The following is an 18,067-nucleotide window of genomic DNA, read 5'->3' as shown; positions in this document are numbered from 1 at the left end:
TTTGGCATAGTTCTGTTCCAGCCTATGACCGGCCCTGTTTGAATGTCAGGGACAACCCCTTTTTATAGTCAACAGGCTGGAAAAACCCAACCAAATTTATTTGCAAAGAAATCAAAAGTTCAAACAAGAATTAAACCAAAAGTTCAAACAAGAGTTAAACAGGAATAACAGACCAGGACTCTAGCAGAAGATCTTCAAACGGCTGCCTTCAGCAACCAGCACCTCCCACACCTTCCCCTTTTATCAACAGTCGCAAGGCATGGCTTCTCATTGCCTTCTTCTCCTCTCACCGAGTTGCCTCATTGCCTTTCTCTGTTCTACTCTGCTGGATTGCATCCTGCTCCTAGCGTCCCTGAATAGATCCAGCTGTGAATCATCTACGTCCAATACCCTGTGCTCACACGGCTGAGTCTGATGAGGAACATGATGGGAGGGGCCAGGCTGAGTGTCCTGCAGTGCATCAGAGCCTCCCTCTGACACCAAAGGCTCTCCAAACCCCTCCTCCTCCTCCTCTTCAGAATCATCAGACTCAGCTGCCGGTATCACAGGCTGACGCTGAATCACAACAGGCATTAGTGTGAACTATATTATACTAGTAGTCCTTGACTTACAACTGTTTGCTTAGGGGCTGTTCAAAGTTACAACAGATTCTCCAAAAGTGAATTATGATGCAGATTCGAAATTCTAATGTATGGTCACACAATCATATTTCGGGCACTTGGCAACTAGTCCACATTTGTGGCCATTTGCAGCATCGCACAATCACATGACTGCTAATTACATTCTTTTGCTGGAAACCAACATTTTCTTCTGGTTTCTAGCAAAAAATGCCCATTGCTGACAATGGGTTTCCTTAACGACCGATACAAAAAAATTCATTAAATCAGACTGGTCATCTAGGTGCCTCAACCTATGACCATCATGACATACAATACAAATTCTGGACTCCATTATGTAAGTCAAGAACACTATCAGGTGTTCCCAACAAGGGGTGTGAGAGGATATTCCAGGGGTGCGAAAACTTGGGTTTTCAAAATTATAGTGTGTATGCATAATTTGTTGCTGCTATTTCAAACTTTCGTACGGGGTGAAACAATATATCAGAAGTCTTCTAGGGGTGCAGAGTATAGAAAAGGTTGGGAGCTGCTGCTGGATATATTTGAATTTCCTACATTTTCTATAAAAACAAGCAATACTGAAACTTTCCATTATTTCTCACCTGTGTCTGATTTTACTAACACGTTTAAAATAGAAAATATTAACAAATTGTGCGTGTGTGTATGCTGTTCCATATTTTTATTATTATACATTTAATTATTCCACTTCTAACTTTGTTCTATGGATCTTTTGTTGAAGAAATAAACTCTGTACAATATATTAAAGTAAACGAAATATGGATTAATAAACTAAGAAACAAACCAAGCACCAAAACTACTAAGACTTTAATCTAACATGTTATGCCAAATATTTCTAAAACAAAGTTTAAACACATAAAATATATAGGAATCTAGTAATGAAAAAATGTTTCAAAGAATATTTTACCTGTAGCTTGCTATTTTAAGTCCAAGCCTTATTGTTTAATTAATGTTGCAATCCTTCACACTTTTACTTGGGAAGAAGCCACTTAATTAAACAGGTCTTATTTTTAAGCTCACATGTTTAAAATTGTATTGCAAGATTGCTAATCTTAATATAAAATAACAGACAAATCATTAAGACACCATTTGTACAATAAGCTTCACAGGGTCAATGGGAACAGAGTTAAGCAGAGGTCCTCAAACTACAGCCTCTGGGCTGGATCCGGCCCGCCTTGTCTTTTTATCTGACCTGCCGGGTGACCATCGGTGGTATAGTACAGGGCTTTTCAACCGGTGGTACACGTATACCACCGGTGGTACATCAGCACCTGGCAGGTGGTACGCATAGGACTAGTTGAAAAGCACTGTAAAAAAAGGTGTAAAAGTGTACCATGGGGATGAGCTGAAGTGGCAGCAACGCTGCACAGGCTTGTGGGAGAGGCAGATGTAGCTGAGGTGTTGCCAGGGCTCTGCTGAGTGCCCAAGATCTGCGCGGGGCTCCAGCTGATTGGCACGCAGCTCCAGCTGACTGGCACTTCCTGGCCTATAAAAATCACATTGGCAAGTCTGTACTGAACACCTGGCTGCAACTAATCAACTGGATTTTAGCCTAGCCCCTTGTGAAATCCCAAAGCACATTCTGGAGGTAACAGGATGTAGCAACAGGAGAGAGCTGCAAAATTGATTCGTTATATATTCTTGCCTTTAAGAGTAATAACTACATTCTTTGACTTTGCTAGCAACCGGCAGGCTGTGAACTTTCTTTTCCCTCTTCGGGAAAGAATTCAGAAGTGCTAGATTTATTTTTCCTGCTAATTACAAATCTATAATCATTATTTTTTTCCAAACTATAGTCCGCCCTCCCCCAACAGTCTGAGGGACAATGAATTGGCCCCGTTTAAAAAGTTTGAGGACCCCTGTAGTTAAGCATATTAATTTATTAAATTTCTACACTATCTATCTTACCTAAGTGACTTGGGCAGTTTACAACACAATAAAACTTTATAAATGCAAAAATAAATGCAGAAATTAAAAACAAAATTAAAGCAGGTTAAAATGTCCAAATAAAGATAAAAATCAAGGTACAAAAATAGTGTAAGAACAACAAAAAATAAATTATGGGTTTAGTCAATTTAGAGAGTGTTACATATATCCCCCAAAAGAACCAGTTCATCCTGCAATGAAACATGTAGGCTTAGTTGACCTAATTTGCATATCTAGCTACCCAAAAGCTGGAGAGAAAAAGCCCTAATCACCATTAGGGATGCAATGCTCATATCCTAGTAGGCAATGTCTTTGTTTTCCCAACTCACTGGATGACAGAGAATGACACGCTCTCTGCTCATTAGGATGCTAGCAGGATATATCACTTAGAAGTATTTATATTCAGTAATGAAATAAAATGGTTAAAAACAATACAGTAGGGTCCCTCACTACAATGTAGCCAAATAAACTCAAAAACTTCCAAAGGTGAAGAAACAGCAACATTTGGAGAGAACAGCCACAAATCACAAGAACGTCTGCAAAACATTCTCAAACTCTCCTATGAAAAATCATGCCAATAGCTGCCAATCTCATTTGAGAAGATCAGACTGTCCCGAAAAACCCCCATTCATCAAATAGGTAAAAGGAAGGAGTTCATCACCCTAGTCCTATGACACAATGCCAGAAAAAAGCCTCACTCTCCACAAGGCAGCTGCTTCACCCACCCAGCCAGAAGAAAGTTACCTAGACATAGCCTGACTCCAAGGAACAATCCTCTTGCCAGCATTAGCATTCAGATTCCAGAAAACATCAATACCACATGATAACTCCCTCGTGGAATAGGAACCAAATATCTTCTTCTAAATCTATACAGACTACATTAGATTGGGGTTCCCATTCAGATCAAGAGTAGGAAGGACTCCCTCCTATTCACAGCACAGAAAAAAATGGGGGAAAGCCTTGGAAAGAGTTAAGACCATCTCTCATGTCAAAATTCAACAGAGGCAAGCAAGATGAAAACCATGGAGTTCAGAGATGTCATCATGTATTACAAATAAGTACGGTAGCATCTTAAACCATTGCATAGCTCAAACCGCTGGCCACTAATTCCTGGAGTATAAGTCGAGTAGAATCATTTGAGAAGATGCATGCATGCCGGGCATAGATTATGAAGGAGGAGTCTTGTGTCTTATGTCCTATTTATTGGACATGTGTTCCTTTTCTACATTTTCTGCCAACACCTCCAGGCTGTCTTATGTTTATTGTTGGAACTGTTACATTTTGTGATGGCTGAGTCATTGGTGCAATTTTATGCTGTCATTAAAACTTTATTTTTCTTGCAAGGCACACAAGTAAGCAAATTATCCCATAGACTACAATAGGCCACAATAGGTGGAATATTGGGAAAATAGTGTAATTCTGCAGAAGGGTGGCTATCTACAGAGATGATATCTAAAGGGACAGGAGAGGTGAGTTCATCTTGATTGGGATTAGTGCTTGAAGTGCTGATTCCTTTCTTTTTCCCCCCTTTTTTATATCCCATTTTCCACCAATTCCTGCCTGTCTAGCCATTGGTGTGATATCATGAAGTCTCACCAATACCTCCTCTGCAGAGACTCGTGAGGTACTAGGAACTTCCTGCTTGCTGTGGATAGGACTTCACTAACTCATGTGATTCATATGATTTATATTTATTTTATTTTTATTTACAAATCACATTTATATGTCTATCCATCTCAAAAAAGCTACTCTAGCAGTGTACATCAAATAATCAAGAAATATATACCAATAATAAATTATAAACAATTTAAAATAATTTTTAAAAATAAAAATCACCATAAAAATTAAAATATACCAACCTCACTAAGAGAGTAAAAAGATCAACTACAGTGGACCCATCTAAAAATTTATATCTATCTATATAGAAATATATAGACATCATGCACATATTTGTAATAAAAATTACTGAAAATTTTAACTCAATATGATTGCAAACTGACTTACTAGCAAAGAAAGCTGACTAGATTAGTAAACTGAATGTGAGGTATATAGTGGAAACAGGACCATATACTAATTTCTAGAAAGCTTTAAAATAATACATTAAACAATACAATTATTAATTAAATAACAATAATAATACATTATATAATTGTGTTAACACAATTATGAAACAGAATGAGAAGTATTTAAAGAAAAAAACACAAAACTATTCCCGGAACTTGATATATATATTTCAACAACCAGAATTTTCTGCCAGCATTGTTGTTACTGAATATTTAGAAGTTGGTCTGGAAAGCATCCACATTAAGCATAACTGCTTTAAGGAATATGGTCTTTCAATTTTTACATAAATCAAGATTATTCTACATCAGAAAAATGAGCTAAAAATCACTTACCTTTCTCTTATAAAATCTGCTAATTCCTTTGTAGATGTATGGCCATGTTTCATATTATGATAAAGGACATCAAAGCCATTATTCCTTTCACCCTAGATTAAAATAAAAACATCACACTTCAGATAAAGCACAAAACAAATAATTAAAATCATTAAAAAAAACCCAAAACTGGCTGCAAAACTAGAATGCAGTGGTGCCCTGAGACGTGATAATTGTTTTTAGGTAATTATATTTATCCAATATAAAAAGACCAGAATCCCTGATCAAGAGGCAAAGTTCCAATGACAGAAAATTATCTCTGCTTTAGTGATTTTGGGGGGATTGGCCTTGTTCTTACAGAACCCCATCAAGTTCTCATCAAACCCTACAGCTCTACAATCTAAAAAAACCTTTTGTAGGAAAATACAGTATCTAGAATTATACTAAATAGATGCAAACCTATAGCAAATTACATGCAATCTGGTGCATTTTTTTAAAAGAACATGCTTGGATTTGAAGTCACTTTTCTTGTATAAAATCTGTAAGCCAAAGGACAAGTGAAGTAAGATCATAAGCTGTAGTTTCACTTAGCAACAGCTTTGCCTAATGACTGAGTTGCCAGTCCCAATTATGGTTGCTATACAAGGACTACCCATACATGATTCTTTATACAGCTCTAGTGAGATAAAAATAATTTAAGAAACTTGTATTTTAAATATGCATATTTAAAAATTAACAAAGCTTTATTAATATGGCTTAAATAAGTTTAAATCTACAGGCTCAACATACAACCACCACCTAGTTATTTTCCCTCTTTATATATACATCCATCAAATTATCTTAACCAATTACTTATTCAAACAATATACTATAAGTCAAACTTAAAACATAATGAACACCGCATGAAGACTGGTTGGTTTGCTCAACATTCACAACATTGAAGTCTTTTCAGATGGAAAATCTCTAGTGAATCAAAGATGAAGAAAATGAAAATTGTGACAGACATGCCATGAAAGATAAAATGTATTTATTTTACCATGAAACAGAGTTAATTCTTTATTATTTTACTTTGACTATTAAGGCTATGGAGATGGCTGCAGGATGACTGTTGAGGTAAGGTATGTAATGGCAGTAGTCTGAATGTATAATAGATGGTTCTTGTGCAGAAAGTGATGGCAAGCAATGAAGCTCTTAGGTCTATTGAAGACCCACTAAATGTGAAAATGCTGAAATTGTAGGCAGAAGTATTTTCATACACAATTCACCAGAGCTGAATCTTAGCTATTTATCTACCTTTTATTTGTGGATCCTACCAGTGTCTCCTTAAGATTTTCCCTTTGCCCCAGAAGTCTAAAATGAGCAAGGCCATCCCAGCTTGGGCCTATTCTTCCCCAATTGCCTGTTTCCTATACCACTGCTTGTGAGGTCACTAAATTGTGGGGATTTTTTTTTAAAAAAAATGTTTGTGTGCTGCACAGTGCTAACACTCAGTGTTGGAATTTTTATATGCCATGTATCAGCTGCTGAAGTGCATTCTTTTCAGCAAAAAAATCTCTTAAAACTAACTTTTTTTAACTTGCCATGCCATGCCATGCCATATTAGCTATAGATATGATATTTATGCAGGACATCCTCAAGACCAAAAAATTATTTCAAGGATTAAGAAGAAACAGGTTGTAAAAGGACAGGGCAGGTTGAGGAATGGGTATACTATTTATACTGAGGCCACAGCTAGCCCCCATTCTTCCCCACTTGCCTTACCACTGCTGCAGCTCCTCACTACTAGGTGGCTGGCACTCCAAGGGAGGATCTGTACTGTACTACATAGCTGAATTCAATAAACTGCACAGTTAATCTAAACGTGCGTTGTTTATTTGATTGTTCAGGACCACTGAGGAGAAGGCAACGCTTTTCTGTCTCAGTATTCACTGAGCAGTGGCTCAGTGGGTTAGGACGCTGAGCTTGTCGATCAGAAGGTTGGCAGTTTGGCGGGTCGAATCCCGAGTGCCGTGTAACAGTGAGCGCCTGTTACTCGTCCCAGCTTCTGCCAACCTAGCAGTTCGAAAGCACGTAAAAATGCAAGTAGAAAAATAGGGACCGCTATGGTGGGAAGGTAACAGTGTTCCATGCGCCTTTGGCGTCTAGTCATGCTGGCCACATGACCACGGAGACGTCCTTGGACAAGCACTGGCTCTTCGGCTTTGAAATGGAGATGAGTGCCGGCCCCTAGAGTCGGAAACGACTAGCACACAAGTGCGGGGGAACCTTTACCTTTACTCATCTAATTTGTTCTTGCCTTGTATCCCCAATGACATGAGGAGGGAGCAATGCCATTTGCTTTTTGGATACTCCTCACCTTGCAGGATTTTCTCTTTCCTAACTATTGTTGTGGGGTACAGAAAATTACTTAGAGGGCTACATTCATCCTGCAGGCTTGAGAGTCTTGGCATTAATCAAGGCTATTATTGTCAATGCTTACCTTAAGACGCACCTAGGTTCATTTGCTATTTGCACATAAACAGAAGCAGTCAATATATATAGATCACTCCTCATTTATAGTTAAGCATTTGGGAACAGGTTTTTCATTTAATGAAACTGGCACTGATGCTGACCATAAATAGCAGGAAACATTGCACAGTATCTGTATTGAAAACTCCAGGTCTTTAGTTATTTTCACGTTCAAATTACACAGTAAGTTAGCAAGGTTCCTAGACCATGGTGACTAAAGATTTAATAAGAAAGTCAGAAGATGTATTTAAGTAATTTTCCCCCAATGTTATTTTGTGTTTATGTAGATATAAAAGACTAAATTTATGCATGTACACACAGAGATATAATGTATGCAAGATCTTAAAGTCCTATAATTCACTTTCTTTTGTAATGAGACTTACATTTTTTCAATAAATATTGTGAGTCAAAATAGTTTTCTCAGTAATGAAAGAACACTTGGATTAGTTTTTGCTTTGATTTGCAATACAGGTATCATTGCTGGATCAGAAAAAAATGAGGGTCTAAATAAATGTTTTCTGGATCATCTCAAATATCCTTAACATTTCTGTACTATGAACATCAATTGTGGATTCAAAATATTGTTTGACATATTGTTAGGTTAATCTCTCCCACCATAAAATGTCATCTTGCTCCAATTATTTTTCCAGGATGGGTTCAATTATTCATTCATTCATTATCATTAACTAAATTGTTTATACAACAGTTTAGCAAAACAGAACTAAAAGACACAAAACCAGATCAGGAAAAAAGCTTTGGAAGTGCTTGATTCAAGGCTTACAACTCATCAAAGATCAGCAGGGGAAAAAAGGAGAAGACAGCTTACTCTGCTTACACAAGCTTGTTTCTATATTAATGTTAAATTCAAAAGAAATGGTGTAATTAAGCATCTCTCACAGCATAAAGATGGAGTAAAAATGGTAAGGAGTTCCTGCAGATTTTACTCTGCAAGTCGTTGCTGACTATAGGGGGCAATGCTCATCTTTGTTTCAAAGATGGAATAATAAGTAACTATTCTTCTTACTATGGTCCTTTAATTTCATCTAGTTAGGTCTCCTATAAAAAATCTGAAAAGGAATGGAGGATCCACAAAGAAAAGCATATTTCTGTTTAGTGACGCAATATCATAGTCCTAGTCTTCCTAAGGAGAACCAAAAGCAAAAATAAGTCTGGTATTTTTATTTGCTCTTTCTATCTCTTCTTATATTCTACCTTGTCTTTCAAAGTCATTAAGATGTTACATATGGAAAATCTTGAGTACTGATTGAATAGTGTAATATAGAAAAAATTTAGAAAAAATATATTCACACACATAATGCAAATAGTCCTTGACTTGCAACTATTTATTTAATAACCAAAGTTACAATATTGAAAAAAATGACAACCAGCCCTTGTACTCATCACCATCACAGCATCCCCACTATCATGTGATAAAAAAATCAGGTGCTTGGCAATTGACATGTATTTATAGTGGCTGCAGCATCCGGGGTCATGTGATCACTATCTGTGATCTTCCCAGCCAGCTTCCAACAAGCAAAGTCAATAGGAGAAGCTGGATTTGCTTAATGACCGCATAGCTCACTTAACAACTGCTTTGCTTAGGAAAGAAAATGTTGGTCCCATTTGTGGCCTTTGGTGAAGGACTACTTTGTGGGAATGATGCATAGTTCAATATACCTGTGTGTGTTATATAGTCAAACATCAGACATACAAAAACAAGTTTGGAAGGGACCTTGGAGATCTTCTAGTTCAACTCTGTGCTCGAGCAGGACACTTTATAACATTCTAGACAAATGGTTGTACAATCTCTTGAAAATCTCTTATTGATAGGAACACCCATAATTTCTGGAAGCAAGTTGTTCACTGATTAATTGTTCTGTCAGGAAATTAGTCTTTAAGTTCTAGGTTGGATCTCTCTCTAATGATCTTCCATCTGTTAATTTTTGTCATACTCTCAGATGCTTTGTAAAATAGGACAACACCTTCTTCTCTGTGATAGCCCCTCAAGTAGTGGAAGACTACTATGTCACCCTTAGTTCTTCTCTTCCATACCTACAGTAGTTCTTTCAACCAGTCTCCAGACCTCTTATTTTTGTTGCTTATCTCTGTATTTTTCTAGGGTCCCATTGCCTTTTTAAATATCATAATGAATGGAACTGGATGCAGTATTTCAAGTGTGATTTTATCAGTGCAATACAGAATAGCACTATCACTTCACATGATCTTAATACTATCCCTCTGTTGAGGCAGCCTGGGACTGCATTGGCTTTTTTGGCAGCTGCAGCACACTGCTGGCTCATACTTAAATGGTGGTCCACTAGGACACCTAGATCTCTCTCAGTTATTGCTGCTGAGCTAGATATCACCTATTCTACACTTGCACATTTGATTTTTCTTGCCTGAGGTATAGGACCTTACTTTTTTCACCAATGAATTGCATTTTGTTGGATAGGGTCCAGTGTTCAAATCTGTTCAGATCCTTCTCAATCTGGATCTGAAAGTATTAGCTCCTCCCCCTAGCTTGGTGATTTCTGCAAATATGATGAGTTTCCCTTCTATTCTGTCATCTAGATCATTTATGAAAATGTTGACAAATACTAAGATGGAATCTTAAGGTACCAGTGCATGTTTCCCTCCATATCAATATATTCCCTCCATATTTCACTAAGGGCTACACACTAAGTTGGTCAGCCAATTGTGATCCATCTGGTGGTGATACTATCTATCCCATATTGTAGTATCTTATCAAGAAGTAAGGTGAGATCTACTTCATCAAATGCCTTACTAAAGTCTAAGTAAACTATGATTGCAATATTTCTCTGAACCACTAATTTAGTCACCTTGTTAAAGAAGGCAATAAGATTTGTCTGACATGATGTGTTTTTAACAAACTATGTTAGCTTCCTTATTGCCTTACTCGTTTCTAGGTGCTCACAAATCCACTGCCTGATTTTTCCCTGGATTTTTCCAGGTATTGATGTTAGGCTGATTAGTCTGTAGTTTTCTGGATCCACATTCCCCCTTTTTTGAAAATTGGAACCACATGTTCTTTTCCAGTCTTCTAGTAGTTACCTAAGCTCCAGGAGCTCAGAAGGATTTGGTTCAGTGGTTACAAAATCATATCTGCCATCCCTTCAGAATCCTGGGATGTAATCCATCTGGTCTTGGTGATTTGAACTTGTCTAGAGTGGCTAGGTGTTCTGTTACCATTTTCTTGCCTATTTTCACTTGTACTCTCGTTCTGTCTCCTAAAGTGCTGTTTTTGATAGGTTGGACTACTTTTTCCTTTTGCGTGAGAATGAATTAAGCAGTTCCACTTTCTCTCTGCTACCCATCACCTTCTTGCTATCTTTTTCCCATTAGTGGACTGATCGTTTCCTTGCCTTTCTTTCTGTTTCTTACTTATAGAAACTTTTTAAAATTAGTTTTGGCATTTGTTTTAAGTTTTAGTTAATTCTGAGCCTTAGCTTTCCTGACTCTGTCCTTCCAGATTTGGGTTATTTCCTGGTATTTTGTTTTGGTTATGTGACCCTCTTTTCATTGTCATACTTGTCCTTTTTACCTCTCAGTTTGAGTTCTTTATGCAACCACGCTGGTTTCATCTCGTTTTTCTTTCTCTGTGGTAGTGTGTTAGATTGGGCAACATATAATCTCATTTTCAGAATTTCTTTAAAATTCTGAGTAGTTTACACTTTAGAATTTCCATGGAATCTTTCAAACTCTCAATTTGTTGAAGTCAATTCTTTAAAGACTAAGACTAGTTTGACTTTGTTTGCTTACTTGTGCTTACATTATGTATAATTCCAGTACGATACATATCACTCTCTCCCCAAGTTCCCATAACTTCAGTCTGACCTCCTAGATGATAAAGTCTTCTGTTAGACTCATCTGCAACATATTTGAACTGAAACACTTTGAAACTAAACTCTAAGTAGTCTTTGCGAATCATATATATAACACAAACTAAAATACAAAGATCTATTTCCAATCCTTTATGGCAATTATATTAGGAATAGTACGTACAAATTCAAACTTAATTAATCTTTATCACCCAATTATTTGCTTCAACAGTTTAGTTAAATCTGATCCTAGCATGGAAATGAAAGTAGCTGTGTAATCACTAACAAGAAAACAGCATTATCAAGTGACAAGAGCATTTCCATGCTGAAATTCTCAGTACAAAACAGGAAACATATTACAGGAACTCCTTGTTTTGTTCATATACTAAATATATCCAAAGTTCTGCAGAATAGGTAGAACATATTACCTTATATTCCCAAAGTCTCTGAATTTATATTGTTTAACAGAACAGCAACCTGACAGCAGTATTTTTATACAGACAAATGAAACAATTCAGTTCTTGTACTAACAAAATAAAAACATGGCCCTTTGCAAACATATTACTATTAATAATTTGCTATGTTGTCTTGGGAAACAAGTTAGAAAACAGTAAAATTACAAATAATATTTTATGTTCATATATCTAATATAAACTATAACAAAAAGATTTGTCCTAGAAACAGAAATGTAACATTTTAAAAGCATTTGTATCCATTATGGATCATTTTCCATGCATATCACTGCCAACATATAGGGTTAATAACCACACTTAACTGAACATTATTGATATGCAATGAGATAGAACAAATTTAGACTACAGTAAAAGTGCAAAGAACTGAGCTTAAATACAATTTAACCATATAATGCTTTCTGTATAAAGCTATGCATCTCATTCAAGCATAGCCAAACTGTCTTAGATTTCTGCAAACCTGAAAGAAATCCTCATTACAGCTAATTGTGGGAAGTCAGCCCCACCCCCAGAGAAGGAAATATTAAAAGGGCAGAATATTATATTTCCTCAAAGGATCTTAAAGAGGCAGAAAAGCATGCCCAGTTTTTCTTAATAGCCGCAACTCTCCCTCCCACAAGCAGAAACCAGCTCTGTAGAAATGCAGATGTAATAATCCATTCAGGAAGGTTGGAGCCCTCCAGCTAAGCTTAGGAAGATGAAGACACCTAAAATCTACATACCCCACCCAAACTCTAAGACAGGACATAATAGGATTAACCCACAGATGCCAAAGGGGCACACTCAGACTCAGGTCAAAGTACATGACACAGGAAATACAAAGCCTCAAACAGGAACAGGAAACAACCTCAAGAGCCCCAGAGGATATAAAAACCCACTCCCTACATGTGCTTTCTCTCTTTTCTTCCTGAGGCATCTTTCTGTCTGACTCTCCTCTCAATAAACTGCAACCTTCTTTCAAAAGCAGTCGCCATGTTGTTTATTCCTGGCTTGGACTGAACCCTGATGAAGACTTTTCCTTCAACATAACCCTATTTTTAAAGCCTTCAAGTACCCTAGACAATAGGTAAGCTTTAATGAATACAGTGTCACTAAATTGTTATTTCTTGGTAAGTGACCCTAGTGGATCATCCAAATCTATATTAGAACTCTGGTCCATTGTGTATACAGTTAAAAGACAGCTGTATTAAGTGAACACTGTGCTTCTTCCAAAGGAAACAATACAATTGATTTTCCCTTATTTCATTCATATAGCAGAAAAAAGTTGCTTGTTCACATTTCAGAAAATCCTATATAGCAGGGAAACAGTCCATGTGTCAAATGTTTTTTCTGCCTAAGGATTTTATAAAAATAGTAATATAAATAATATGTCCATAAAAACTATGTTTCAGATAAGGGAAAAATGATATGCAGCATTAATATAGGGTATCTCTTCTTTTGATGGTTATTCAGGATTCTATAATCAAGACAGGTCAGTAAAACTGAATCCCCAGGGAATTTCAGTTGCAACAGAGTAAGAACCTCTCTAAGTAGATACCAAAGAAATTCCCTTATGACTTGGCTAACATGATTCTAACTTAAATCTTTTTTTAATAAAAATATAAAGTGGTCAACATCTTATTATTTAACTATTTTTTCAAAAATGATCATTCACAACCCAAAGGAAAATTACTGGAATTGTAACAGGATGATGTCTGTCTGTAGGTTTAAAAGAAGAATGGATTTAGGAAAACAAAGAGATGAAATGGCAAACACTTTGGAAATAAGATGGCTTTTTATCAGCTTCCTTACAAGGGAAGTGGTGGAAGATAATCATTAGTATTTAAGTCCAATAAATAGAGTACAAATATCTCATAATTACTCATGACAAAGTCAACTACCATTCTTGAAAAAGTTACTGATAAAATTTTATTATTAACTTCACAGAGAAATGGACCACATTTTTATCAGATGTGGATAGATTATATAAACTATCCTAATAATAGCTCTTCTTTTAATAAATATAGCAATGTATGAAAATTGTTTGTTTCTTGCCTTACGGAATGTTAAGAATGAAAAAATCCCATAACATTTAAAAATTCAGAAAATCTAAATGGAGGAAAATTCTTTTTCACAAAACTACATGTTAACTTGACAGAATCCTTACACTATAATATTAATGCTATTGAGCTGAGTCCTGAGTTACCTTTGCCTGCCTATATCATTTTAAAGTATAATATATGTCAACATACCTTATTCTACAATAATGACAACCTATTTAAACTTACTGCCTCATATCCTATTTATTCATGAGCAAGAAAGGAAACAAAATGTGTTAAACATAAATGCAAGTTGTAAGATATTAATAATATCTACACAGCACAAACTTCAGAGAGAATAAAAAAGGCCGATTTTCTTTTGATCCATTGGGCTAAACTAGAATTAATGGGCAGAAATGTCTAAACATAAGATTTCAGCTAAGCATAAGAAGAAAAATTCAAATACCGCAAGTAGAATTGTTCAGACTTTTACTATTTTGCTGTAAATGTCTTACATACTTCTATTGGGTTGCTCCAATCCTTTCCTCTAGACAACAGAAAATAAACCTCTTATAATTTCTGTGCACCACTACTGGAGAAATGTGGTGTGTTGTCAATATCCTTCCTAAAATCTGAAGCCAAGAACATAACACAACACCGCATATGCAACTTAGTTAAAAAATAGTTGAACAATTATATTTCATTATGCTAACTTTTTAATGTAGTCCAAGAATGTTTTAAGCAACTCAATTTATAGCCCAGTAGATCTAGATTATTCCATATTTCCAATTGTCAAGTCAATCTCCTTCATCTTGTGTTTCTTTGATTTTATTTACTTGGTACCTCAATACTGGACTTTACATTGAATTACATCAAGTATTCTTCCTTGTTGCTAGTTATTCGGTTTTATTTTTGCTTCGTGTTTTAGATTTTAGGCAGGCTTAATAAGTACTTCATTCACTCTCATCCAAATAATTCACAAAAATGATGACTGCCATAAGGATTAAGAAGATACTTTCACTATCAAGTTCTGCCTCCAAAATAACACAAGCATCAATGAACACTTTTTAAATATGTCTCTGCTATGAACTGAAAATGTGAATATTAGGATTATAAGCTTAATAATAAAGACTCTTTCAAGTCAAACTTGGCTTCTGGGAAGCATCTAGAATTGACTTATGTTGTTTTTAGTAACACAGAAATCATTTGCTACTGTTTTCTTCCAAAATTATAAGGGGTTTTGATGATGTTTAAATTTCCAGGCGCAAATAATAATACTGGAAGTTCCTAGCCAACTACCCATCCAATATAAGCTACGGTAAGATCAGTAAATGGCCTTGAGGTAAAACTTGAATTAAGAGCATCCCTGAGAAATACCAGTATTGTTTACTGAAAACAAGCAGGAAAAAATATGTTTTACATATCATTGACAATGTTTCAAATATTTCTCTACAGGAACAGTTGTTGTTCTTGCCAAATCAAAAATAGTTACAAAAATGGGGGGTGTTCATATTCATCAAGCAAAAATAATAAATGATGGTAAATAGGTGGAGTATTTGCATCCCAATTTTCACAGATTCTGGATTCTAGAAAAAGGAAGCCACTATATAAGCAATTGCAGAATTACCACAAATGTTGTAATGACCTCGAATAAAGCTACCTTCTCTCCAAGAAAGTAACCTTAGGTACTGTTCGTAGCAGCAGCAATCATTTTGTGGATACTAACTCATTTTGGGAAAATACTAAATTTTGCATCAGTACTAACAAAATAGAAAGATAGCCAAATTACAGTTGTTAGGGAGTGTATCTTATTGATTTCAATGTGAGTACTTTCTGGGTAAACATAATTTGAGAATGTAAAAAATAATTTCCATGACAGAAGATATTTTAAGGCTCTTCAAACCTCAACTACATACATTGGAAATAGATAAAATTGTTTATTTTCATCATTTGCAATTATAATTATGTACATGCCTGTTTAGGTATAAATTTCATAGATTCCTTTTATTTTAATGGTTACATTTTTATCTGCAAACCTAACCAGCATTAGCCCACAAGTTTTAAACAATTGTTTTCAAGAAAAGCAAATCCAATTCGCAACTAAACTTACAGTCCTTTTGAAATTCTGCAGAAATTTTTAAGATAGTAATTAACACTAAACTAGTGTTAAATGTCTATGTTAACAGCCTGTTCATAGTTTTAAGATTATGGCTTGCCCAACTAATAACTACTTGTAGAGTTTCCTCCTAAATTTTAAAGTCAGGGAGAGAGAAAGAGGGAAAAAGCATACCTTTAACAGTTTCCCTCCTGACCAGTATGCACAAATAAGCCTGGAATCTGGTAAATGTACAATTTCCTTAAGTTGCAGGATCATCTTAAGGATCAACTTGCCTTTATTTTTGAAATGCCACTAATCCTCCTGCGCAATTCGAGTACTCAATGTACATAACGATAAATTCTCAACCGATAAAACTTCAGCTTGCCATTCATTTCCTCTTCTTGCTTTGTTTAAAGACATTTCTTTCAAAAAAAAAAAAAAAACAAAACACTGACCCCCGTGACAAATTTAAGGAAAAGAACCGAGAAGGGCAACGAACTAAGCGTACGCTACGGAGCGCTTGTAATTCCCCAAAGCCTTAACGAAATATCAGTGGCATTTAGAAATCCTGGGAGGAGGAGGAGGAGGAGAGATTCCTGAATCCACTTCCAGGGAACGAAGCTCTGGCGTTTCGTTCCCAGGAGCGCAGGAAGGAAAAGTAAACAATCCCATCCCACCAGGCCAGGGGTCGGCAACCTCGGCTCTTTTATGACTCGTGGACTTCAACTCCCAGAATTCCTGAGCCAGCGTAGCTGGCTCAGGAATTCTGGGAGTTGAAGTCCACGAGTCATAAAAGAGCCGAGGTTGCCGACCCCTGCACTCTTAAAACCTGCCTCGCAGACCGCGGTCCCCAAACCTCCAGCTAGCCAAACGGCGCGTGTGAGGGCGGCCAAGCAGGTGGCTCTCCTTCCCCCAAACCGCGACCCTTGGGGACGCGAGCCCAGGCAAGGAAAGAGGCTTGGGGAAGGAAGGCGTCCCCCGGAGCTGCCCTGAGCCGCTCCCCCGACTTTCCCCGGGACGCTTCGGCGAAGTTTCCCGGGCAAGCGAAAAGCCTCCGTGCCAACCCGGCGCCTTCGCTGCCGCAGCGACCGACCCAACGGCAGGCCCCAACCCTGCTCCCAAGTGGCGCCAGGGGCCGCGAAAGGGGCACCGCCGGCTCCGGCTCACCCCAACTGCCTGCCCCGAATCTCGCCGCTTTTCCCCGGCTATCGTAGTGACAGAGAGCCGACCCTCCGGGCGCTCCCGACAAAAGACTGCCTGTCCCCCTCCCGAGCAAAGCGGCCCCTACCCAAAAACTTTCCACGAAGTACTCCATGACCATCTCGCCGCCTCGGCCCGGCTCCTTCCGTCACCGGGGGCCTCTTTCGGAAAGAGGAAACAAAGTCTCCGAACGCCGCCCTTTCCCTCACAGCAACAAGCGCGGCTCCCTCCGCCGGCCTCGCTCCCTCGCCTGAATCCGGGCAGGCAGACGCATGCGCGGACGCCAGATGGCCGGTCAAGGCGCAGGCACCAAAGTTCGAAACAACATAGACGCTGGAACGCGCCTGCCCGCCGCCTCCCCCTCCCACACGCACACCCCGGGAAGGGACTGAGCAGGCGCGCTGAGGAGGGCGGGGTTGGGGAAGGGTAAAGCCGAGAGCCGCGGAGTGTTTACACGGTATCAGGATTTGGGGCATTGCAAGTCTCGTGGAAAGGGGACGCAGGCCCCAGGATCCTTCTAGGATAGATGGAGAAGACGAGATAGAACCCAAACATTCAAAGCCCCCCTCTCCCGCTCCCCCCCCCAGTCAAGCTGATTCCTTCTTAGTGGGTTACAGGCATAAACCTGGCTATGGCCTTTTCAACCATTGCCTGCGAGTAAGATACACTATAGTGCAGGGGTCTTCAAACGTGGCCCTTTTATGACTTGTGGACTTCAACTCCCAGAATGAGAGTGTGAAGCAGTTCTCACGAGAGATCGATGGGTCGTTAAGGTGCTTCCAAGTAAAAAAAGGCAGGATGCAGAGATGCAGTCATTATGAAGCTTTATTCATCGATAGGTTATATAAAAAGAGCTATATGGCATGGAAGCATCCATGCTTGTATGATAGAGAATGCAAGCAAGAGAGAGAGAAAGATGAGAAGGGCTAGAACTAAGAGCAGCCCCTGAGCAGAGGTATTTATGGGGGGGTCTCGGCCCCTCCCTAACCATAAAACAC

General features: G+C 37.9%; 1 protein-coding gene across 1 annotated transcript in view; it reads right to left on the bottom strand.

Annotated features, from left to right (window-relative positions):
* The window catches only part of FCHO2 (FCH and mu domain containing endocytic adaptor 2), a 75,958-nt gene extending 58,647 nt beyond the window's left edge, over positions 1–17,311 (bottom strand). Inside the window, 2 exon segments of the mRNA XM_083357282.1 lie at positions 4,958–5,049; positions 17,158–17,311. Coding sequence (XP_083213408.1) covers positions 4,958–5,049; positions 17,158–17,190 — 125 coding nt within the window. The 5' untranslated portion in view covers positions 17,191–17,311.
* Between the last annotated feature and the right edge of the window lie 756 nt (positions 17,312–18,067).

Source organism: Vipera ursinii, assembly GCF_947247035.1.
Source record: "Vipera ursinii genome assembly, chromosome: 2".
In the NCBI taxonomy this organism is placed as follows: Eukaryota; Metazoa; Chordata; class Lepidosauria; order Squamata; family Viperidae; genus Vipera; species Vipera ursinii.
This window is presented reverse-complemented; position numbering and strand designations above follow the sequence as displayed.